This window comes from Megascapheus bottae, chromosome 21 (assembly GCF_031878675.1).
Source record: "Megascapheus bottae isolate mThoBot1 chromosome 21, mThoBot2.hap1, whole genome shotgun sequence".
NCBI lineage: Eukaryota > Metazoa > Chordata > Mammalia > Rodentia > Geomyidae > Megascapheus > Megascapheus bottae.
Window position 1 is genome coordinate 11,485,226 of NC_143529.1, and position 25,222 is coordinate 11,510,447.

At 42.1% G+C, this 25,222-nt stretch overlaps 1 protein-coding gene across 1 annotated transcript in view; it reads left to right on the forward strand.

Moving 5' to 3' along the window:
* Cdk15 (cyclin dependent kinase 15) overlaps positions 1-25,222 on the forward strand; it is an 82,143-nt gene that overhangs the window by 53,110 nt on the left and 3,811 nt on the right. The window contains exons 11-12 of the mRNA XM_090354358.1: positions 9,200-9,248; positions 14,067-14,206. Coding sequence (XP_090210484.1) covers positions 9,200-9,248; positions 14,067-14,206 — 189 coding nt within the window. The remainder of the gene's footprint in view (positions 1-9,199; positions 9,249-14,066; positions 14,207-25,222) is intronic.

A 25,222-nucleotide genomic window follows, 5' to 3' on the forward strand; every position in this document is an offset into this window, starting at 1 on the left:
TCTACAAACCAAACTTGTAGTGCTTCTAAGCAGATAATTGTGAGATGAAATCAACAACATTAGAAAATGAGGGTTTCAGTTCCACTTACACTCTCCAGGACACCAATAATTCTTGTTCTGTCTGCTTTGCCAGGAAAATATATAGATTATTCTTCAGCTTATTCCTGAGTAATAATTACTATTCCTTGAGCACTAACTGTAAGAAGCATTTGCACACAGCACTTTTCTTCAATTCACACCTATCTTATCAAGTAGCAGCAATGTGAACATTCATCCTTTACAAATGAAATCTGAAACTAAGGTTGGGACATCTGTATCTCTATAGAGATATAGAGATATCAATATCTGTATCTAGACATATCTATAGAGATAAAGATGTATAGAGACACATACATGCAGATATATAAATACACACGTGTGTGTGTGTGTGTGTGTGTGTGTGTGTGTGTGTTGTCTGGAGTTACTCAACTGGTAAGTGAGCAACTCAGACTATCTACACCTGTTGGGCCCAAAGTGGTGCTCATAGCAAAATTCCACATTACCTTCACTAATCAAGGAGCAAATACAGTGATTTGGTCATTTAAACACTAGAGACAAGAGAATGATACTTTTCCAAGTCCATTTCCAAATTATTAGGTCTTTTCACAGACTTTTGTGTGTCTGTGGATTGTAATGTGAACACAGGGCCTAGGACTACAGCATTCCCCCTCCCCTGCTATACAGCTGATAAAGCCACCAGTGAGCACAGAATGTATAAACAGTGATTGGGTTCACTACTGTGTCTCCTCCCCAATGCTGTGGAAAGGTCCTGGGGAGTTCCTATTAACATCTTTACAACCCCCCCCACCCCAGCATCAGTCATTCATTCAGATACACAGCACACTTTGAACTTCATTAACGGTTTCTTCTAGTTTCCACATTTAGTTTTAGTTTTCTTATCTTTAATTTATTTGGTGGCAATTATTAGTTTTTATAGAGGGGGAGTAGGTGATCTTAAAGTAATTAAGATTAGAAAAAAGTATCAGTGCAATCAACCAAAATATTGCTTTCTAATAGAAAACGCTGCCCATTTATCACTTAAAATTAAATAAATATTCTTCAAATGTTTAAAAAATAAAAACAAAGGAAAATCTTTCAGTGCACTTTCCTAGTTCCAGGAGGCACCAAACGTCATTAAATGGTTCAAAGCAGAGGCAGAGGCTCTTTTCTACCTTCAGCACCCGTGTCTTATGCTAGCTCTGAAAAAGAGATGGATACAAAAATGGGCTCTCTTGAGTTACCTTAACATTTTAAGAGTAAGGTATATGTTGCAAATTGATGTAATTTTTATTTTTTGTTCAAACATCAACTTTCCTCACTCATTCAGCAGATATTTATCAAATGTTAAGTTTTAGGACTAGAGAATTAAAAGAGAAACCTAGCATGGATTTCTGCTTTCAACCAATATTGTCTAGATGAAGAAAAAATATAATAGCATCCTCAGATGACCCTTAGGGACGTTGGTAGAATTTGCCTTTGACTTAGGGAACATGGGGATGGTTTGGTTTGTTTTTTTGTTTTTTTGTTTTTTTGCCAGTACTGGGCTTGAGCTCAGGGCCTGAGCACTGTCCTTGGATTTTTTCAAAGCTAGAGCTCTACCACTTGAGCCTCAGCACCATTTCTGGCTTTTTTCTATGTATGTGGTACTGAGGAATTGAACCCGGGTCTTCGTGCATGCTAGGCAAGCACTCTACCACTAAGCCAAACTCCCGGCCCCTGGAAATGGTTTTTTGAGAGAAGGATACATAAGTGGATTCTCCACAATGACCAAAGAAGAATGACTGGGGGAAGATAGCTTTCTCCAGCCGAGCAAGAGGAAAAGGATGCTCAGACAAAGGAACTACATGCAGAAGAGTAGAAAAGTATACACTGGGTAATCAGTTAGATTAATTGCACAGGACTGTTAGAGTATTGGCTTGCTAGAGAGGCCATGTCTGGTGACAATGCTGGAATAGTGAATAAGGACCAGATTGAGAACTGCCAGGTAATCTTCTAAGGTCTTGATTTAATCCATCAAGGAAGGGTGTAGAAATAGAGAAAATAGTACGGAATCCTATAGGACCGGTATTAACACCTACCCCCCCCCCCAATAACCATCCTCCGAAATGAATCTTCAGAAGCTAAGCGGGAGCAATCAGATAGACCCCAGAAAAATGAACAATAATAGCAACAGTATCACAGACATCCATTTTCTGCCAGTTGTAGGTATTCTAGTGTTATTCTTAAGGGCTTACCTGTTGTGGCCCTAGAATACTTACAGAGCCAAGAGAGTGGCAAATGTCAATGGACATATTATTAAATAGGATAAACACTAAAAAGCATGACAAAACCATCATTTGTCTGGGTGGATAGATAGATGTTAACTATGACGCTGCGTGTAAGAGCCTATGTGCATTCCCTTCACTCTCGGTGACCAGGAGTGAGGTCTAATCTCCTCTTCCTTTATTGAGACCTTAGAAACACACTTCCAAGGATAATGTCTCAGAACAACAGAAAGCACTGGGTGATGCAGGGTTAAAAAAACGGACAGGCCACGAATGTAAGTTGGAAGGCCAGCTTCAAATGCCAAGGATCCTGAGAATGCTATTTTCCAAACTGCCGATGATGCTCACAGAGAAACATTAAAGTCCTGTCAAGATCCATGGAGGTACAAATGTGTGCAGTGCACACTTAACGTTACTGCTTGAGATAGTGAAACAAGGCTAACAACATTATCAACTATATAAATATATGGTATCTCAAGAATGTATTGTATTCAGGAAATTCCAGAGGTATAGTTCAGTAGACCACACTATAAGATAACCTTAGGATGACTGTGGCAAGACTATAGTAACTGGAAAATGTTTTACCCCGAGCTGAGACTCAGAATGCCCCAATGATGTTTTATCGATCAGTCAACAAATATCCATTGACTAAAATTTCCAAACTGGAATGAATTGTGAAATGAGTTCTATTAACATTTTTTGGAAAAAAAAATAGATTACCATTTGCTATGGCAACAGCAGTTCTTATTTTAACTTTACTTAATATTTAGTTTGGAAATTTAAATATTCAGCTTTTATTAGTTTCCTTTTGCAACTTTGTTTGCTTTGCTTTGCTTTCCCCGAATCCCAATTGAACTTAAATAAGATGCCTTCTAAAGAGAACAGTAGAGGAGGAGATGGAGGAAAAATGATTTACTACTGTCTTTGGAAGGAGCAGGAAAACAAGCTACCTCCAGGCCTATTATTTTTAGAGGCTATTGAAGCCAGAGACACAGACTCCTCTTGAAAGGGTGCTGTGTGAAATGCCTATCTGCTTGTGGATTATTCTCACATTGATCGCTTGCATCTTAACTACTGGGAAAAATCAATGGGAGAGAGACAAGGTCATTCAGCAATTGGTTATCTGTCTGAGTTTGAGGGTAGACCACAGATCAGTTTGGGCTCAGCTCCCTAGCAGCAGCTCCCTAACTGACCCCAGCCACATCAGTCGCTCTATCTCAGCTAATACAGCTACAAGACAGATGTGGGATGAATCTTACTATCCATCTACACAGGACATGGACTTCAAGTTCAAAATGTTGTTATTCCTGAGGTCCTGGAACAAGTCTTACAGGCCATCCTTTTTGTTTTGCTTTGTTTTACTTTGTTTTGGTAGCATTTGTGACAGCTGATTTTTCCCTAGTCACATTTCTTCTTTCATATCCTGGAACAACATATTAAGTTTGCTTCAGATAATGGATTCAGCATCAGCTACTAAGTTCTGTATGGTGATTAATGGAATTCTCTCAGCAGCCTCACTGGAGTGATTGATTACAAATGAGGAACTCAAGTTCAGGGGGAGCATGTCGAGTTGCTAGTGAGTGCTAGTCCCTGCTTTCTTGGCAAGACCAACAATCTTCTGTCTCAGTCTCCCCAGAGACATCTGGAGACCATTAAAGACATAATAACAGCACAACAACTAACCAATGCCTGGACCCTACCAGACTAGTTAAATCAGACTCTCTGGGGGAGTGGAGCCAGGGCTGCTGGCTTTTAAAAGCTCTGCAGGTGAGGCTAATAACCAGCTCTCCTCCAGAGCCACCCATTTAGACCCTGCTAAACTATTAAAAAAAAAAAAAAGAAAGAAAGAAAGGAAGGACAAAATGAAGCAAAGGAATGAGACTAATATTTTTGAGCCAAATGCTTAATTATATATTCTCTTTCTTTCCCACAACTGGAAAATGATCCATTTTCCAGATCTGGAAACAGCTTGCGTTGAGGAAGCAAACACAGGGTCACCAAAACTAAAGTATCTTGCTTCAAGTCTCAGCAACAGGGAAACATCTATCAGTACTCAAATGAATCTGACTCCCAGCATGAACAACACAGAAGCTGGACATTGTAGACCAATGTTAAAGGTCCCCCAAAACAGAATGCAGAACTCTGAGAAATGGAAAGACACAAAAATGAAGGAGAAATGATTTCATTGTATAGATTAGGAATTGGGATGTGAGCTGAATGAAGAAATAGGTTAACTTTTTTGCCCAAGGAAAAACTATAAATAGGCAGCAGAAAGAAGTTTGGAAATAAAAATACTAAAATAAAAAAAAAGCCATATATTCTAATATACTGCTTCCCCTTTTGTACCTACCTGGAACTGGAAACCGCCAGCAAATCGGTCACATTGAGTTGTACCTGGAATTTCACTTTTCTTTCTTTCTTTCTTTTTTTTTTTGCCAGTCCTGGGCTTGAGCTCAGGGCCTGAGCACTGTCCTTGGACTTTCTCAAGGCTAGAGCTCTACCAGTTGAGCCTCAGCACCACTTCTGGCTTTTTTCTATATATGTGGTACTAAGGAATCGAACCCGGGTCTTTGTACATGCTAGGCAAGCACTCTACCACTAGGCCAAACTCCCAGCCCCTGGAATTTCACTTTTTTAGGCCATTTTTACATCACATTTTCTTTCTACAAATCTAGCACTAGAAATCTAACATATTTATGTATTTTTTTTATTGTTGGGATAATGTATAGAGGGGTTACAGTTACATTCTTCAGGTAGTAGGTGCATTATTTCTCACACATTAATATCCCCTCTCGTGTTTTGTCCTTATTTTCCTCCTCCACCCTCTCCCAATCATCTTGTTTTCCTCTCTGTATTTACTTATTTATGTAGAACCAGTGCTGGGGCTTGAACTCAGGTTTTGGATGTTGTCCCTGAACTTTGTTTACTCAAGATTGGCATTTTACCACTTGAACTACAGCTCTACTTCTTGAGCTTTTTTTGTGGTCAATTGGAGATAAGAATCTCAGAGATTTTCCTCCCTGTGCTGGTTCTGAACTATAACCCTTAGATCTCAATCCTCTGAGTGGCTTAGAGGTATGAGCCACTGGTGCCTGTCTGAAATCTAGTTTTTAATTGAACTTAATTTAAAAATTATTCCTATGTATTAAACATAGTAGATTATTCATCATGCTATTTCCATATATTCATATACTGAATTTTGATCATATTGACCCTGTCTGACTTTACTTTTGACATTGCAAAATATTAACAGCATCTTTTAGCACCACAGAGATTGATTCTAGGATGCTTTGGTTACCAAAACTTGCAAATACTCAAGGCCCTTTAAGTCATCTCTAGATTACTTACAAGAAATAATGCATGTGAATAGATGCTGTAATATATTGTTTAGGCAATAATGGGAGAAAAAATATGTCCACATTCATGTACATGATGTAAACACATTTTCAATTCATGCTTGGTTGAGTTTTTGGATAGGAAATCCATGGGTAAGGAACTTGAAGATACAGAGGGCCAATGGCACATGCAACTTATTAAAAGTTGTGTTTTGGGGTTGCAGGCATGCATGGCTCAAGTGTAGCTAGCAAGTGTAAGGCCCTGAATTCAAACCTAAGTACTGAAAAAGAATACCCATTTTTAGGAAAATAGACACAGAAGTATAAAGAGTAAGACCCTTTAATCCCAATCATTATCTAGCCTGTAGTCTTCTAGTTCTTTCTGTGCACATACCAATATAAATATGTTAGAGTTTTTGGGGTGGGGGGATCATGGGGCTTTGAACTCCATCTGGGCACTGTCCCTGAGCTCTTCAGCTCAAGGCCACAGCCCTACCCTGAGCCTTGGTTTTCTAGAGGTTAATTGGAGATAAGAGTCTCAGGTCCTTTTGTTCCTGGGCTGGCTTTGAACCTTGATCCAGAGATCTCAGCCTCCTGAGTAGCTAGGATTACAGGCATAAGCCACCATGCCTGGCTATCAGTTATTAAAATGAATTTTTGCCTCTATGATTAAATTCTTAGATGTGACAAACAGTCTTACTTCATTCCATTCATATGGGAATAAGAAGATTTTCAAAACCAAAACAGTTATATTTCAGGCCTAAGAAAAACAAAAACCAGAAATATTTTAAATGAGCGTCAAATATACACCTTTGTTAATTTGGATAAATAATGCAGGAAATTCAAGCCAGGTATGGTAGAACACACCTGCAATCCTAGCACTTTAGAAGCTGAGGCAAGAGGAGAATTGGAGGCCAGCCAGGGCTAAGTAGCAAGACCCTATCTCAAAAGAAAAGAGAAGGGGCTTTTTTGATGTTGTTGGTAGTGGTCATGGGGCTTGAACTCAGGGTCTAGATGCTGTACTTAAGCTCTTTTGCTCAAGGCTAGCACTCTACCACATTGAGCCACAGTCCCCATTAACTGGAGAGAAGATTCTCACGAACTTTCTTGCCTGAGTTAGTTTTGAGCTATGATCCTCAGATCTCAGCCTCCTCAGTAGCGAGGATTACAGGTGTGAGCCACCAGCACCCAGCAGGAGTGACTATTTATAAGCTGTATCAGCTAGTGTCGGTTACATCTTCTCTTAGGGTTCTGACATACAGTAGACATTTAGTTTACTCTTGTTTCTTGGGCAGGGAAACATTATTGGTTGGTCTACCTCCCCCTTTTTTTTTTTCTTTTTGTTGGTCCTGGGACTTGAACTCTGGGCCTGGACATTGTCCCTGAGCTCTTTAGCTCAAGGCTACCACCCTACGCCTTGAGCCATAGTGCTACTTCCCATTTTCTAGTTGTTAATTGGAGATGAGTCTCAGGGAGTTTAGTGCCCAGGATGGATTTGAACCACGATCCTCAGATCTCAGCCTCCTGAGTAGCTAGAACTATCGGCGTGAGTCACTGAGCCCAGCAGGGTTTTGCTATGTAGACCAGGTTAACCTAGAACTGAAGTTCCTCCTCTGCTTAAGCTGCCTGAGTGCTGAGATTACAGGCACATGTCACCATACCTGGCAGTCAATGAAATTTGTTGAATGAAAAATTACCCCTTTCACCATGGTTTTAGTTTGGGTTGATACTAATACTAATATCAGAAGTAATAGAAACAAACAGATATGAATATAAACATTATTGAAGGTTCTAAATAGAATTGCAATTATTATGATCATCCATTTTGGATTATTCAAGCCAGGATTACCTTCTGGTTTGTTTTTGTTTTTGTTTTTTTTGTTTTTGTATTTTTTGCCAGTCGTGGGCTTGGACTCAGGGCTTTGTCAAGGCTAACGTTCTACTACTTGATCCATAGCACACTTGTGGCTTTTTCTGTGTATGTGGTACTGAGGAATCGAACCCAGAGCTTCGTGCATGCCAGGCAAGCACTCTTACCACTAGACCACGTTCCCAGCCCCGCCCCCCCTTTTTTTAACCGTAATGGCATGTAAAATTAGCTCTCCTTGCATCTATCACTATTGAGTCCTTGAGACTCAGCACTACAAATTATCACTTGACTTTTCATGTGATGAACATGGAAAGCCCTGCAAGGGTGATGTTTCTTTCAGATTTCTCTGCATCCACCTACCAATTGACACAAATTCTGTGCAGTATGTGTTCAATAAATGTTCGCTGACTTTACTGGATATGTTGACTAGCTTAACAAAGCCAGTCTACCATAACAAAGGACCACAAATGGAGTGGATCAAGACACAGAAATTTAGTCTCATAGCTCTAGAGGGTCTGCAAATGAGGTTGGTTCTAAGGACTGTGAGGGAGAATTTGTCCAGGCCTTTCTCCTTGACTTATAGATAGTTGTTTTCTCCTTGTATCTCTTCACAACATCTTCTCTGGTAGAAGTCTGTCCCTTTTTATGAGAGTACCAGTTGGGTTTTATCAGGACCCACTCCAGTGACTGCATCTTAACTAACTGTATCTGTCTTGACCGTATTTCTATGTAGGGTCACATTTTTAGGTACTCACAGTTGGAACTTCAACAAATGGATTTGAGGGACACACAATTCAACCTATAATAGTGACCATCCACTGAATCATAAAAGTTTAGAGTGAGAGCCTTAAAAATCATAAGTTAATATTGCCATTAAAAAAAAAGTCACGAGGCACCAGTGGTGATTACCTCCAGTCAACCACTCAAAAATCAGTAATAAAGCCAGCAGGGTGGCTCACACCTGCGAATCCCGTACTCTGGAGGATGAGATCCCAGGATCAAGTTTCAAAGCCAGCCCAGGCACAAAAGAACCTGAGACTCTTATCTCTAATTAAGCTCCAGAAAATTATAAGTGGGGTTTGACTGGAGGGCAGGGTGGTAGCCTTGAGCTGAAGAGCTCAGTGACAGCGTCTAGGCCTAGTTCAAGCCCCACAATTTCCCCCCCCCCAAAAAAAAATCAGTAATAGCACTGTGGCTCAAGTGGTAAAGCACTATCCTTGAGCATAAGAAGCTCAACCTGAGTTCAAGCCCCACAATGCTGCAGGATGGGGGGAGTGAAATGGGGGAATCCTTCCATTCATTAGCTAACCTGAAAATGGAATCCTCTTTTCTTTTTTTCGGGGAGGGGGGGGGCTCAGTCCTGGGGATTGAACTCAGGGCCTGAACACTGTTCTTGTGCTTTCTCAAGGTTAGAGCTCTACCAACTTGAGCCACAGTACTATTTCCCCCTTTTTCTATGTATGTGATACTGAGGAATTGAACCTGGGTCTTCGTGCATGCTAGCAAGTACTCTCCCATTAGGCCAAACTCCTGATGCCTGGATTCCTCTTTTATCCTGGCATTTAGACTTTAGCATTTAGAATTTTAACAGTTTTTTTTTTGTTGTTGTTTTTAGCAACAGATTTGAGGGCTGTGTTTTTTGGGAGGTTTTGTTTGTTTGTTTGTTTAATGTTTCTCTGTGTGCTTTCCAGAATGGTTCCTGCTGCCTAAACCTCAAAGCCTTCAGATTGTCTGGAACAGGTGAGTGTCACATCAGGAAGCTCTCTTTAGGCAAAGAAAATTTCCACCAGACCCCAGTGCACTGAGCAACAGCCCCCAGTGCTTCCATCTGGGGGCCCTGAGCCCCCACTCTGGGAGAGAGCCAACCCGCCAGCCCCCTGGGAGTGTGTTAGTTTTTCTCTATGAGCCATTTTACTTTGTTGTGTGAGTTTGGTCATTAAAGTTGTTTTGTGCCCCTTAGCCATGCCCCAGGCCCTGAGAACTCTGGGAGTGTTGTCCTGCAAGAAAACCTAGTGGGTTTATTATTCTCTGACACAGAGAAACCAAATAACATCATTGAGTGGCCATTGGAGGCAGAACTTGATTCATGGAGGTCATGCTTTCCCAGGCCCTCTCAACTCAGTCTCGGCTCAGACCAGGGCAGACTTTTATTACCAGCTTTCAACAAATCCCTAGTTTCTTTTGCAAAGTAAAACAGATAATAGAGACATTCCGGGAATAGTTAGCTAACTAAGCTGTGCCAGGCAACCTCAGGGCTAAGAAGAACTTCAGTGTTTTCGGACAATGACCAATTACAATAACCAGCATTATTTGATCTGAGAGTAATTAGCCGAGGCTCTGTTCTTTTTGCTTCAGTGAGGAGGCAAAAAGGGCAGCGAGGAAAACATCAGAGACAGAGGAAGGGAGCTCAAATGTCAAAGAAAAACACAGTCTTGCAGGTGGGGAAACGTGGAAGAGTTTCACTCGCCAAGATCCTAAGTGAACATTTCAATGTTGTTCTCTGAAAATGGGGAATTGTTTAATCTAGCCAAATGTCATTCGATTGCTCCATCCGTACTGTTCACATGCTTTAAGTTCACAGAGAGAATAGCATGATAGAAAGAATAAAAAAGGCTAGGGACATAGAATCAGTACTACGAAAGCTTCTTTGATTTGGAGGGAAAGCATGCCCTACACGACCCATGCTTATTTTCAAAAGCACTGTAGAACCTAAAATTCCCCATTGTCTTGGAGATGTGTTCCGGAAAACTTTGGTCTATCATCTATTTTATTTGAGATGTGTATTCTTTCCTTTGCCTGTGTTGTCAGGCTCCCTAACCTACAGCTAAATAAATTCTAATTTGTGTGTGTGTGTGTGTGCCAGTAATGGGACTTGAACTCAGGGCCTAAGTGCTGTCCTTCAACTCTTTTACTTGATGCTGGCACTCTACTAGTTGAGCTACAGCTCCACTTGTGACTTTTTCCTAGTTAATTAGAGGTAAGAGTCTCACAGACTTTCCTGCCAAGGCTGGCTTTAAACTGTGATCCTCAGTTCTCAGTCTCCTGAGTCGCTAGGATTATACGTGTGAGCAGCTGGTGCGTGGCTTGAAAAATTAGAATTTTTTTTTTTTGTCAGTCCTGGGCTTGAGCTCAGGGCCTGAGCACTGTCCTTGGACTTTCTCAAGGCTAGAGCCCTACCACTGGAGCCTCAGCACCACTTCCAGCTTTTTTCTATGTATGTGGTACTGAGGAATCGAACCTGGGCCTTCGTGCATGCCAGGCAAGCACTCTACCACTAGGCCAAACTCCCAGCCCGAAAAATTAGAATTTTTGTGTTGCTCACCAGCTTTTTACTTTCTTTTTTTTTTGGGGGGGGGGGGGGACATGGATTCTGGCCTGGGTGTTGTCCCTGAGCAGTTCAGCCTTCATTCTAGTGTTGAACAGTACTGGAATTCTCTTTATATCACTCTGGCTCTTCTGACCAATAGCACTTACCACCTCTGCCTTGGCTTCTGCTCCTGGTAATAGGCCTTTGCTCAATTTCTACCTTCTCTCTGCTCAAGTCTTCAAGCAAGAAGCAATGTCTAGAGCTATCATAAAACCGTGGCCATGTGTGAGGCTGAGATGTTCCATTGCACTGGCCCCATTCCTCAGGAGCCATAGCCTCATGGGAGAAGTGGCTGTCATATTGGGCAGAGCAGAAATAGAGCATTTCCTTCATTGTGGGGTATTCTATTGGACAGTTAGATTGCCTTCCCAAAAGATTAACACATGAGAAAGTTCTTGGCTCTGTGAAGGGCTCGGTTAAGAGGTCTAACTTTAGGTGAGAAGCTCACTATATGCTAAGCAAGGTACTGCAAATATTAGTACATTCAATCCTTATGAAATGTGTTCTCATGTCAAAGAGGAGGGAAACGAGGCTCAAAGAAACTCAATGATTTGAGTAAAATCATCCTGCTAAGTGAGTAGAGTAAACAAATAATATCTGGTGCACAGGCCTATACACATTGTCAGTGGAATGAGGTTGTCTGTGTGATAAATGCAGTAGAGGTTATCTCTGGCCTGATCCTGACAGAGGTGCAGCGGAACTGGGTAAGGCCTATCAATTGACACAGACTTTCATTAGGGTCTTTCATTAGGACTTTCAACAAGGGCCTACTAAGAACATGCTCATTTTGCTTGGTTGGCAAGTACCGTCATATGTTATCACAGAGCCCCACAAAGACGTCCTGGGTGGAGAATACAGCTGGCAGCCTCCTTTAGGCCACAGCTAATGTGGAGCTCCTCACCCTTAGCTTTTTGCAAGGACTAGGAATTTCTAAATTTCTTCTTTATCTTGTCTAGGAAGCAATTATTCATGAATTAGAGAGTAGTAACCAGCTTGCAGAAATAGTTTTACCTCATGGCAACCAGATAGCTGAAAGCTTCTTGTGCAAATATTATGCAAAAATTAGGCAAATTACAACCTTGGCTCAGGAACTCCAGCATCCTATACCACACATGCCTGGGAAGGACTTCTTGCCTTAAGTTGGTATGTGAATTGGACATCCAGCAAGCATTCCTGTTTTTTTTGCTTTATTAGTTCAGAGCCATGAAACTTAATTAAATGTTCCATATCAATAGTATGACTTTTCAGATCTTCAGGAATCTGCTGTGTTCCCTCTTAGAGCTTTCTGTTTATAAACGTATTTGTAGGTTATAGGTATGGTTGCACTGAAACAATGACATTAAATTGCCAAAGACTCCAGTATTGTAAGTAAACAGGCACTATGAGACATGCAAGGCTTGCAGGATTGGCCCCTTCTACCTTCCTCACCTTTATATCAGAGCCTCTTCCTATCTTTGCCCCCAAACAGTCAATAAACCTTGCTTCTGTCCCACTTGTATGCTGGGGATGGAATGATTGACCTCATGCATGCTAACCACATATCCTATCTCCGGGCTCAGTGATCTCTTTCCCCAAACTCACTCTGCTTGCTCATATCCCAGAGTCTGCATGAGGACCACAGATGTATGCCAGCATGACGACTCCTTGCCTGTCCCGTTCTCCAGTTCTTAGGTTAAACATCGCATCCTCAAGAAAGCCTGTCCTGACCAGCTCCTCCTATTCTAAGTCCAGGTTGTCTAGGTTCAGGGTGCTCATAGTTCTGGTGACCAGGAGATCTAAGATCAAAAGTATCAGCAGATTTGGTGTTTAGTGAGGGCTCTATGCTTCCTAAATGGTGCCTGAAATTTGTGACATGTCCTCATATAATGGAAGGAGAAAAGGAGCTCCTTCTAGCCCACATTAGGGATGGGAAGCTCCTCTCTCATAACATAGTTACTTCCCAAAGTCCTCACCTGCCAAAACAAATATATATATATATATATATATGTATTGTGTGTAAGTATATATGTGTGTATATATATATTTATATATATATATATACACACACACACACACACACACATATATATATATATCACACTCAGAGTCTTGAGCATTCTAGCATTCTACCACTGAATTATATTCTCAGCTCTGGTCCTTCCTCTTAATATCAGGTTTCAGGATATGAATTTTGGAAGGATACAAACATTCAGACCAGAGCAGGGCCTTGTCCTCACAATCCTATTTATGTATTTATATGATAATTTGACGAGTGGCTGACTCCTCCTCTACTAGACTGAGCTACCAAAGGCTTTTGTCCCAGGACCGGGAGCATGGCCTAGTGGTAGAGTGCTTGCCTAGCATGCACAAAGCCCTGGTTCCATTCCTTGGCACCACATGCAGAGAAAACACCGGAAGTGGTGCTATGGCTCAAGTGGTAGAGTTGTAGCCTTGAGAAAGCCCAAGACAATGCCCATGTCCTGAGTTGAAGCTCTAAGACTAGCAAAACAAAACATTTTCCCTGTACCTACTAGCACACAATAGTTGCTCAATAGATGTGTTTGCTCATGTCCAAATATCAAACTCAACATGAGGTTACCCTGAGGACTAGCCCTTACTGTGATTTGAGTGTTTAGTGATCTCTTTAGTCTGCACCTTGTGAGGTGACCAAGGAAGCATCTTAGCTAATATCCTGGGGGCAGAATAAGCTCTAAGGCTTATTTGGGCCATTTTTTCTCCCCAGAGCTGCACCTTCCAGAATTGTCTTTCTTTTGCCCTCTTTAGGATTCAGTACCTGGTGACTTTGTATACCAGAGCCTGGAAGATAGTTTCAGCCAGGCTTTCCTGCTTGGCTGAGGCTACTGTAGCCCTCCAAGAAGAATCCTTAATTACATATTTCTGCTTCTATAATTACAATTCTCTGTCTTGTGTGTGCACATGGTACCAGGAGACACAGCTGAGGGTGGGGAACTAAAGGAGAGAATGTTGGGGTTTTCTCCCTTGGTCTTAGTAATGGCCTAGATAGGAGTTTTAGCATGGAAGTCATTTTTCAGTAGCCATCCATTTTACTATTGTCAGGGAAGTTCTATTGCAAAGACCATTCTAAATCTCACCAACTCTTTTCTTTAGTTTTTGGTTTTCCTCTTTATGTTTCAAAATGGAGGCCTCTGGAGAAACTATTTTTTTTTTTTTCTCTCCTGTTTCTTTTCCAGGTTAGGCGGGGTTCCTGAAGCTGAAGACCTGGCCTCCCAGATGTTGAAAGGCTTCCCCAGGGACCGTGTGTCTGCCCAGGAAGCACTGGTTCACGATTATTTCAGTGCCCTGCCTTCCCAGCTGTACCACCTTCCTGACGGTGGGTGAGGGAAGGTGTGTGTGTGTGTGTGTGTGTGTGTGTGTGTGTAAGTACATAAGTCTCAGTGTATGTCTTAAGTGTCCTCTCAACATTGGAAAATCATAGAATTTGTCCCCAGCAGGGAAGTCAGAGATTAATTTTCCTGAGAGAAGCAAGATGGGCCCCCATCTTGCCTGAGTTTCGAATGAGATTCTGTAAAAAGCACTGGGGAGGAGAGGTGACAAGACCCTCCCCCGGATGATGCAAACATTTCACATAGGTGTTCACTCTTGGAAACTGGCTGAGATGAAAGTTGCCTCCGAGTTGTTTGCTTTAGTTAGCATCTGCCAGGAGAAGCAAAACCAAAGTTTCTAACAATCCCCTGCTCTTTTTCCACGGAGAGTAAGATGATAGGTGACATGGATATGTCAGAAAGGAGAGCTGGGGCCTTTCTTGATTGGTAATACGATGCTGCAGAAGGAAGTGCTGAGGTGGGGTGCTAGGGGAGGGGAAGAGTCCTCTCCGGCTGGCCTCCCACTGGAAACCCAAGTTACCCTGAAATCAGCCTTTGCTGCTCTGCCTGAAGTCATCCTCCAGTCTGCCATGGGGTCATGTGGCTAGAGCTCTCCTCGTGTTTCTCAGAATGTGGCCAAGAAAGGCTGTGTGGAGGATGTGGGCAGTCAAGGGCCCTGCTCTCTGGAGGAAGAAGGGGAGACTATCCTTAGTTGAGATTTCTTTGAAAATATCCCTCATTTGACAGAAAACGGGATTTTTTGAGGTCCTAAGCCAGAGAAAAGAAAGCTAAGTGGGAGGGTCTAGGGGCTCAGACTAGGGGAAAGGGACTGAGATGAGGCAAGGGGAAAATGGCAGTGGGGGACACTGGGGTAAGGATGGGGTATGATGGGGTGAGGAAATACTATGCCTGGAGACATAGACTAAGGCATACTGGCACAAGTTGCCAGGATTTGCAAACACAGTTCCACCATGTCTAGCACATTATCCTGCTATGGCCCCAAATTCTTAGTTTGTAACTTAACATTGTATTACTAAAGTGAGTTATTTAAGGCCTTTAAAAATCACCCTAGTCAGGCAACAGAGGTTAATGTCTTACTTAAACCTGTAAGAAGGTCAGTCATTGGAATTTCTTAAGTTGCCATAAAGTGTCAAGAACATAGGAAACGCTATAAAAAGTGAAGGAAAACAAGAGACTGGTCTTTGGCTTTAAGGATCTTGTGGAGTGGGAGGAAAAGAGGGTGAAGAAGAGGAAACAGGGCACCCTCGTCTACATATTAGCACAAATCATATCGAAACAGCTAAAGTCTGTGTGTAATCAACTGCAGATGTTCCGAGACTGCATGTGTTAAAGGCAATTCTTTGGAGAACTGAGAATAATTCAAGTGAGATGGATTAGGCTGGAGGTGAATCTGAAGAGGAATGTGGAGGGGGAGGGCAGGTTTGGCATATGGCTGTAATGAAAGACCTGCAATTCCTGCCCAGCACCTAGGCCCCATTTCAGCCCACTCCTCCTACTCTCCCATCTCCATCCCTTCTTCCAGTACGAGCCCCTAGATCCTGCCTCCTCAGCTTTCTTCTTTGGGGTTTGGGGTTTGGGGTTTGGTTTTTAGTTCTATAACATTCTGCAAGTATACATGCCTGGAGGTATACACACACACACACACACACACACACACACACACACACACACACTTCTCCCCACTTGCACTCTCCCCAGTGGTCTGCCTTCAGTGTCTATTATTGTATAGGAGGAGAATTGCTTGGGAGCTTCAAAGTTTTCTGGGTACCAGCTTTTTGCGTGATGAAGGGTAATTAGGATGAAGCAATCACTGTCCAAACTGATGTGTTATTACGAACTTGGGTTTTGATTCTTCCTGGACAACCCACAGTAAAGCCACTGACAGACTCTGGTGAATGTACATCTAGAAGTGTGTGTGTGTGTGTGTGTGTGTGTGTGTGTGTGTGTGTGTTTGCATGCACACGGATGAGAGAGACAGAACAATCTGTATTCCTTCTCTGTTCACCCCACCACAGAACCCAAATCTACTTTGACACTTTTAGAAAAATGAAAAGATGGAATCTTGCAGGAGCCTGCCTACACTGGGGGGTGGGGGTGGGGAGGGATGAGGAGTGCTCACAGCAGGAGGGAAGTTGACTTTTCTTTATACATATAGGGGTTTTTCCATGCAGAGTTTAAATTATGCCTGATAAAAGGAGTTTCGTGGATGTTTCAGTTCTTTCAAATTCTCCTGGCTTCCTCCCAATTAAATGAGGTTTGTCAAAGCCACGGGGCTCTGCTGCTGCCGCCTCGGCGGACAAGCACTTCCTGCAGCGACATCTCGAATCCCCGAGGGAGAAGATGAAAGGGCCAGTGCCAAGAGACAGGGAAGAAGGGGGGCATTGTGTGTGTATGTGTGTGCATGTATGTGCTTGTGCATGTGTGCTTGGGGAAGGGGTAGAAATGCACACAGGCTACCAGGAAATTTTGAAAGAAAAAAGAGCAGGACAGAGACTGTCCTTCTCAGGGTTTGGGGACTGTAGTTTGCTCCTTTATAACAATGGTCCTTGCCCAGGGCACGTTATCCACCTACTGAGGGCTACATTCCCTTGGCCTGGTAGTGCCAGCCTGCTCTTTCATTGCCCTTGGCAAAAAATCCTTTGTTAAGGGCCTACTTTGTATACAGAGACTGGGACCAATGGGTAAAGCTCAGTTCCCAACCTACAGGGACGTAAAATCTCCATCCCAGAGTGGGCTGCCCCGGGCGTGAGGATTGTGTAAAAATAAGACTTGCTCTTGGGAGCGATGTGCCGTAATTTCTTGCCGTAATTAGGCAAGAAATGGTTTTCTCTGGGAGCTTTTCAGTATGGAATCATTTAGGATGCTTATATTTGTATCAGTTTATTATTCTAGTTGGTTTTTTTAGTCTGATTGTAAGATAACAGAGTTGTCATTTTAAATATATTCTGTTTCCCCTTTGATCTGGAAGATGCCTGCTCTTATTGTCTACCCTCTGAAGAAGACAATTAAAGCATGAAACCTGCAAGTTGGGAAAGATGTGTAGAGTAAAAGATAGCCTAACATCCCAGGGAAAGCTTGCTGTAGAAATTCCTCCACAAAATGAAAAGAATGGGCCCTACTTATCTTTGTCAATTTCCATCAAGCCAAGTCGTGAGCTGCACTTTCTCTAGGGTTGTAACCATAAGCTCAGAGCCAGAGGAAATTTATCAGGGAGGTTATTTGCCATGAAAACCCAGGAATTCCAGGATTCATTCCCTTTTGGAGCTCACTCTTCAGTAGAAAAGCGTGAATATGAGAATGGCAGGCATGTGGGACCCTCTGTAAAGCTCTCACATTCTCCTTCCTTGACTCTTGAACACCTGAAGAAACATTTGCTGAAGGAGAAATTATTGGTAGTCCCTCTCAAAACATACCCAACAGCAAGTTAATTGCTTCTGCAGATGGCCAGAGAGCCTGGCCGTCACAGACAAGCCAACAGTGCAGGATGTCAGCTGGGGCAGTGTGCACCTAAAATTAGGCCCTTGGCAACTCTCTAATCTTAGCCACAGGTTCAGCCTCTTCACTTAATTCCTTTTGCCCTCACTATGAACTTAGGCTGTGGAAAGGAACACTATTTAATGATTTGGGGGTGGGGGAGTAGAAAATCATTAGGCTGCCCCTTCTAGAAATTGGCTCCAATCCGTCCTTACAGGAAACCTTCCAAATCTTGCCCTTGGAAAGTTAAGACTGATCTTGGAACCTAGCCATTTTGAAGCACACACACTGATCCAGAAAAGTACTTTTTATCTGGGGCAGTAAATGCCATGTGATTTAAGAGTCTGGTCCTTAAGCCACCGTCCTTGATCGTCAAGACATCAAAGGCTGTCTTTTTCTCTCTGGGTTGGTCCTATTTTCTTTCCAAATCCCAGGCTTGAGTCTCCAGTGTTCCTTCCTGGACTAAATCCCCCATCTCCCTTAAAACAGGTTTTAGCATTTTAGGGAAAAAAAATAAAATCCTAACATTTAAAAGCTTGCAGTTATTTCACAAGTAATTTTACAAAAGCTGTGTGTCACCTGATGTATCGCCACTATATATATTCATATACACACACGAATGGAAGAAACCGTGGCATGCTAATCTATCTTTCTTCAGATCACTCTAATATCTCTGCACTGAGAGTCCTCCAGGAGGCTCTATTCTTGGAGTCCTATTAAAATCTGAGCTATATTGTATTTCCTTCCAATAACGAAAATTAAGGCTGGACACTGGTGCCCCGCCCCCCCATGTGTAATCCTAGCTACTCAGGAGGCTGAGATCTCAGGATCAAGATTTGAAGCCAGCCCAGGCAAGACCGTCTGTGAGACTCTTATCTCCAGCTAACCACTAAAAAGCCAGAAGTAGATATGCGACTCAAGTGGCAGAGCACCAGCCTTGAGCAAAAAAAGCTAAGGGAGAGAGCCATGCCCTGGCACATACACACACACCCCTCCAAAACTTTTTTAAGGTAGTGTAACAGTTATATCTTTAAAAAAATTTTTAATCGTGACTGTAAAGGTGATGTACAGAGCAATTATATCTTTAATACATTTGAAGACCCCCTATATCAAAATCACTTCCCAAAGGTCCCTTCTTTAGGATGAATTTCCTTAACCTTTCCCTTTGATGTTTTCAAATACAGACTCTGTATTTTAGTCATTGTGTTTCATTTTTATTCTCCATCTATTCCAGTTATTTTTCTTGTGTCTAAGATTCTGGATCCACCATTGACTGGTTTCTAACATAATGGGAGAGGGAGAATTATATGGCAGTTCATTTATCAAAGACTGGGGGTCTAGCAGGTCACAAAAAGAGTCAATTGTGGACTCTGTCCTCAAAGAGCTTACAGTCCTTAAGGAAATGAGACAGATCAGGTAACAGATGTGATGACATATTCCTCGTGTCCAGAGGAGGCCCGATTAGTACCTGTGGGGACTCAGATGGCCCTGAGTAGGCACTGAAAGATGATGAGTTTCCTGGTTGGGGTAGAAGGGCATTCAGGAAAAGGAATGCCATAGTTTTCTTAATATTATTGAAAATTATTCTTAAGTTGTCTTATTAATAAATAGTGATACTGTCCTAACTCATACCATCACAGTTTTTACTCTCCAGCCTACTGTCTCTTCTTGCACCCATTTAAACATTTTTAAACACATATGAATGAGGCATAGTTTAGCTATTTGTATACTTCTATAGGGTTTTAGACTTCACCCTTTCTTACTTGTCTTTGTTGACTGCTTTACTCAAAATTTAATCAGAATATTTTTGAGGCTAAGATTTAGGAGTTGGGGCTCGTTGGGGAAGGGGGATTCGGAGCCAGGTGTCTTAACTCTGCCGATTCTATGGCTGCATAATATAAGTTAAACCATTCTCTCCATCTTTTAAATGTCTGTTAATCAGTATTTTAAAAAGCACAATATTGCTGAGCGTTGGTGGCTCAGGTCTGTAATCCTAGCTAGTTGGGAGGCTGAGATCTGAGGAGCTCAGTTCAAAGCCAGCCTGGGCACAGAAGTCTGTAAGACTCTTATCTCCAATTAACCACCAGAAAACTGGAAGTGGCACTGTGGCTCAAGTGGCAGATCGTTAGCCTTGAACCCAAGAGCTCAGGAACTGCACTTAGGCCAAGAGTTCAATCCTCACAACGACCACCACCACCAACAACAAAAAGCACTATATTAAGAAACAAACTAGGATGTGTCTGCCACAGGACACATTCACCTTCTATACTCAAAGTTGTCATTAACCCATTCCTCTACATTAGAGGGATTGGAAATTGTGGTATAGATTTTGGTGTTGCACAAATCTTTTGATATTAGGAGACAAGTAGGTAAACCAAGTCCCTTAACCCTTCCAATCCTTTCAGCTGATTATGTTAACATCATAGGCTGAGTCAACAACATAAATGATTTGGGAAAGAGTTAGAGACTGAGTTAGAGGATCCTAGACACTACCTACCCCACACTTTCATTATGTAGCAGTGTCACTGGCGCACACAACAATCGCAGTAGCTACCTTCTGTTGGGGATCTGTGCACTTTATATAATTTCATTCCGTCTAGATACTAGTTGTGAGGCTGGAATTAGTATCATTCATTATGTTATAAATTAGAAAATTGGTGCTTCCCAGGCACAGTGGCACATGACTCTAAACCCAGTACTTAGGAAGGTGAGGCGAGACGATTGTGAACTTGAGAGCAGCCTGGGCTGCATGGCTAGACCCTGTCCAAAAAGACAAGGTGAGAAAAGGAGGAAAGGAGGGAAGAAGGGAGGGAGAGAGGGAAGGAAGAGAACGAAGGAAGGAAGAAAAGAGAGTGGAAGGAAAAAGGAGAAGGAGGGAGGAAGGGGTAGGAAGGAAGGAGGGAGGGAGGGGTAGAAAAGAGGGAGGGAGGGGAGAATTGAATTAGGACTGAGAAATGTTGACTAAAGTCACACAGCTGGTAAGTGGCAGAGCAACAACTTAACTTCACATCAGATTTCCAAGTCATTCCCTTCCCACGAACTCACTGCTCTCGTGAAGGCCACAGGAACTTCTTAGCAAACTCAGCATTACAACCAAGAGTTTGATTCTCAGCCTGTGCCTTTTCTGCTGTTCCATTTACTTTAAATACTTCCAGGGAAAGATTCCACATGTCTTTAAAGGAATGTGTTTTGTTATCTCACTATCGAGGGCTCAATTTTACACTTACTAGAGATTCATATCCTGGTACCTCTGACCCCATCCTCTGTGCCATCGGATCTTATATTCTGTTCTTTGTACCATATCCCATCACCCTTGCACAATAAGATCCCTTACTTAGTGGTGGTTATTATTTTTGTTTACTGTATTATTTATACAGCTTAATAAGAAAAGCATTAAGAATCAAGTGGAAAATGTGACAGATGCTTGAAATAGCAGTTTACATAAGAAGAAATGGTATACATGGAATAGACAGTTTTGCAAGAGGTTAAACAACTACAAATAATTGTTAAATTAGTTATTTTTTCCCTTTGTCATAATAACTTTCAGTGCTGGGGAGGTTGTGGTAGGGTGATTCTTTGCTGATGGGAGTGTACATGGCGGTGACCTCTGCAAAGCATGATGACATGCGCATCAGGGAGCATGTAAATAAATGCCCGCTGCCTTTATCACTCTACTTTGTTTTATTCTCCTGAAAATTATCCAAGGAATAGAAAAAAATAATAAGAACCTAGACTAATGAGAATGCTCATTAGCACGGTATCTATTAGGCTTTAAAATTATTCAATAAAAATTAAAACAATGTAAATATTAAACTCTAGAGACCTGATTGGATGCCTGTTGGCCCACTAACTGAGCATATGTGACCCGTTTAAAGTCAGCAGCGGGAGTATATGGTGCGATGGAAGTGTTTGCTATAAGAAACTAGAGCGCAAAATCGCAGAGTGTAATGAACTTGTGAAAACTATGTTGCAAGCAAACAAAGCTGAGAGTGTGCAGAAAAATGTTCTAGTTAGAGGGATTATCGATTGTTTTTCCTCTTATTCAACTTTTAAAAAAACACTGGCATTATAATTTTTATATTATTTGAAAGAATGAGTTAAAATCCAAAGGCAGCCAGTGGCTCACACAGGTACTGCTATCTACTTCAGGAAGCTAAGATCTGAAGATCAATGGTCAAAGCCACCCCAGGCAGGAGTCTCTAAGACTTCCAATTAATGAGCAAAAAGCCAGAAGTAGAGCTGTGGTTCAAGTAGTAGCATGTCAGTCTTGAGCAAAAAATGCTCAAGGACCATATCCAGGCCCTGAGTTCAAGCCCCAGGACCAGCATGCATGAGTGCACGCACGTGGGCGCGCGCACACACACACACACACACACACACACACACACACACGGATACAGGTAAATTTGAGCTCTGAACTGAAAATTAAAGAACCATGTTTTCTTCTTTTTTTTTTTTTTTTGCCAGTCCTGGGCTTGGGCTCAGGGCCTGAGCACTGTCCTTGGTCTTTCTCAAGGCTAGAGCTCTACCACTTGAGTCTTAGCACCACTTCCGGCTTTTTGCTATGTATGTGGTACCGAGGAATCGAACCCGGGTCTTCATGCATGCTAGGCAAGCACTCTACCACTAGGCCAAACTCCCGGCCTCATGTTTTCTTCTTTAGTCAATTTTTCCTCCTCCAAGCTTCAGTTTCTTCATCTGCAGAATGAGCTAAACTAGGGTTCCTTACCCCAGAGTGAACAATATGTTTGTCTTTATAAAGCTTTTAGCTCACTGAATACAAGAGTTCATGGAAGTTTGGCCCTAGGAGAATGAGAGGCAAGAGAGAGAGGAAAAGATAAATAGGTACTAATTAATTTGAAAAGAAAAGTCATCTGTTCTAATGGGAAATTCATATGTGCCATGCCCCTAGTCGGAGTCGTAAGTGCATTCTGTTTTAGTTAGCAACTTCATTTTAAGGTACTATGTGATCCTTTGGGCTTTGAAGATAGGAGGCTTCCATACATACACATGAGCTCAAATTGCTACCTCAGCACGAAGATGTGTGCACTGTGAATAATTACACATACTCAGTGACTCCAGCTGATGATGATGTGTAAGAATAGTGCAAAAACCACCTGACAAGACATTTTGAAAGGACAGTTTGATTTCCAAGAGCTTTGTAAGTATGCTTCTCTTCTAGGCATGGCAGACACGTAAAGGAGACTTGATTAGCTTGTTTCCTGTGAAAGGTTATTTAGCCCTTCAATTCCATTAAGTCACTTTCTGCACTCCAGTGCACCAACCTTCCCCAGGTTATCAGCCCAGGAAGAGTAAACGGAGACCCCAGGGTCAGATTTCTAAAGGGAGGAAAGTTAAAGCAAAGTTTGAAAGGGGTGACAGCTAGCAGCCAGGAACTTAGGAACTCAATTAAACTGAAAGACAACTATCTCATTATCTTGTTCAGAAATGATCTAAATACAGAAGAATCTAAAAGTTTTAAATAAATGTGTCCTACTGACTGTCTAGATGACTGAATTTTCCTTCTCAAAAAAAATTTAAACACCCACTTTCATATTTATTTATTCTGAGCACAAAGCAGCTGTGATAATTATGCTGTCAGATTCAGTAAGCTAATGAGGAGTCACCAGAGTGGAAGGGCATTTGTGAGACTGCTGGAAAGCCCCTCTATTGCTTTTCCCTGCTGCCTGCCTGCCTGATTGTCTGCTTGCCTTCCTTCCTTCCCCTCCTTCCCTCCTTCCTACCCTTCCCTCCCTCCCTCCTTTTCTTCCTTCCTTCCTTCCTTCCTCCCTTCCTTCCTTCTCTCCCTTCCTTCTCTCCCTCCCCTTCCCTCCTTTCTTTTCCTTCCTTCCCTCCCTCCCTTCCTCCCTCCTTTCCTCCCTCCCTCCCTTCCTTCCTTCCTTCTTTCCTTCCTTCCTTCCTCCCTCTCTTCCTTCCTTCCTTTGCTGCTTCCCTTCCTCTCTCCATCCCTGCCTCCCTTCCTTTCTTCCTTTTTTTCTTCCCTTCCCTTTTTGCTTCTTGCTTTTCTATGAGCTGAGAAGGATAATTTGATGGTCCATGGCCAAACTGAAATTCTTTTGATTAACTGGCTTCTCTCTCTTTCCTCCTCTCTTCCTCTTCCTTTCACCTCCTTCCTTTCCCTCCTTCCCCCTGCTTTTGAAGGGCAAGACAGCCTGAGGGAAATTCTAGCTTTTCCTATCACTGTCCCTAGGGTCAGAGAAGGTTTCTTCTTAAGAGGAACTCCTAAAACAGTTTGGATTTAGTCATCTGTAAAATGTACACACTGTTTATTTTAGCTGTTGAACTGTTTATGCTATGATGGGAGCTAAAAGAAAGTAGAATGCAAATGTGCATATAATAATGTCCCTGTGAAAACGTCTTATGCATATCAACAAGATTTGAGGTCTCCCCTTTCCAGCTTTTATAATTCCAGGCCAAAGATGTGAAAGCCCCATATTACTCACAATATCAAAGCAGAAGTCCAGTCCAAGTGAGGCATACCCAGTGTTGCAGAATTATTTCTTTTTCTAGGTGTGAGCAGCTTTCAGCAAACAATACCATTAAGCAATGTTATGCTTTTGGTATGTTAAACAGAAATTTCTCTCTTTGTAAAATATGAGATATTTTTGAGCAACTCAAATTCATGCAGCCTGAAAATCTTGCAAAAAAAATGTCCAAATGAGAAGATATCTTCAGCAAAATGTGTGTGTGTGTGTGTGTGTGTGTGTGTGTGTGTGTGTGTGTGTGTGTTCCTGCCTTTTGCTGGATTTTTCCAGATGACATCTCATACCAGTGGCTACTTATTGAAAAGGTCTTGCATTTTAGGAAAATACACAAGGTGTCTTGCATACTTTCAGTTCTTTAAATTTACAGCAGTCTGCCAGGAAATGTATCCCTCACACTTACCTTCTCCCCCTCCACTACTGAACCCTTTAACATGTTAACTTCTGAAGAACTTGACTCATAGCTGTAGCCTAGTGAGCACTTAGAAACAGCAGACCCTTAATGAACACAGTCATTTATGGAAATACAAACTGCAGGCGTGCTCAATTAACTAAACACAGACTGTTCCTGAATTTAAGATTTTTCTTTACGTTAGGAGAGTGGGAAAGCCATAAACATTCAACAGAGATGCTAGCGTAGACCGTGTATCCCTGATTTCCATCTACTTCGTATTTACCCACCATGCACATCTGGGGGGAAAAAGTGCATCTGTATTGAACACACAGACTTTTATCTCATCATTATTGCTGAAGTAATGTGTTATGACAACTACTTATCCAGCGTGTAGATTGTGCCAGGTATTATAATATAGAGCTGAAGTGTATGTGTAGGTTATAGGCAGATATTGTGCCATTTTAAATGAGGGACTAGAGCAAGCTTGGATGTGAGTATCTGTAATATCCTAAAAGCAGGGACCAGAGGACAACTGGACTTCAAATTCTGAAATTGTATCTTTTTAGGGGATTCTCTCTCCATTCTGGACAGGGGCAGAGAGCCACATCTCCCAATTACCCAGTCACTAGGGA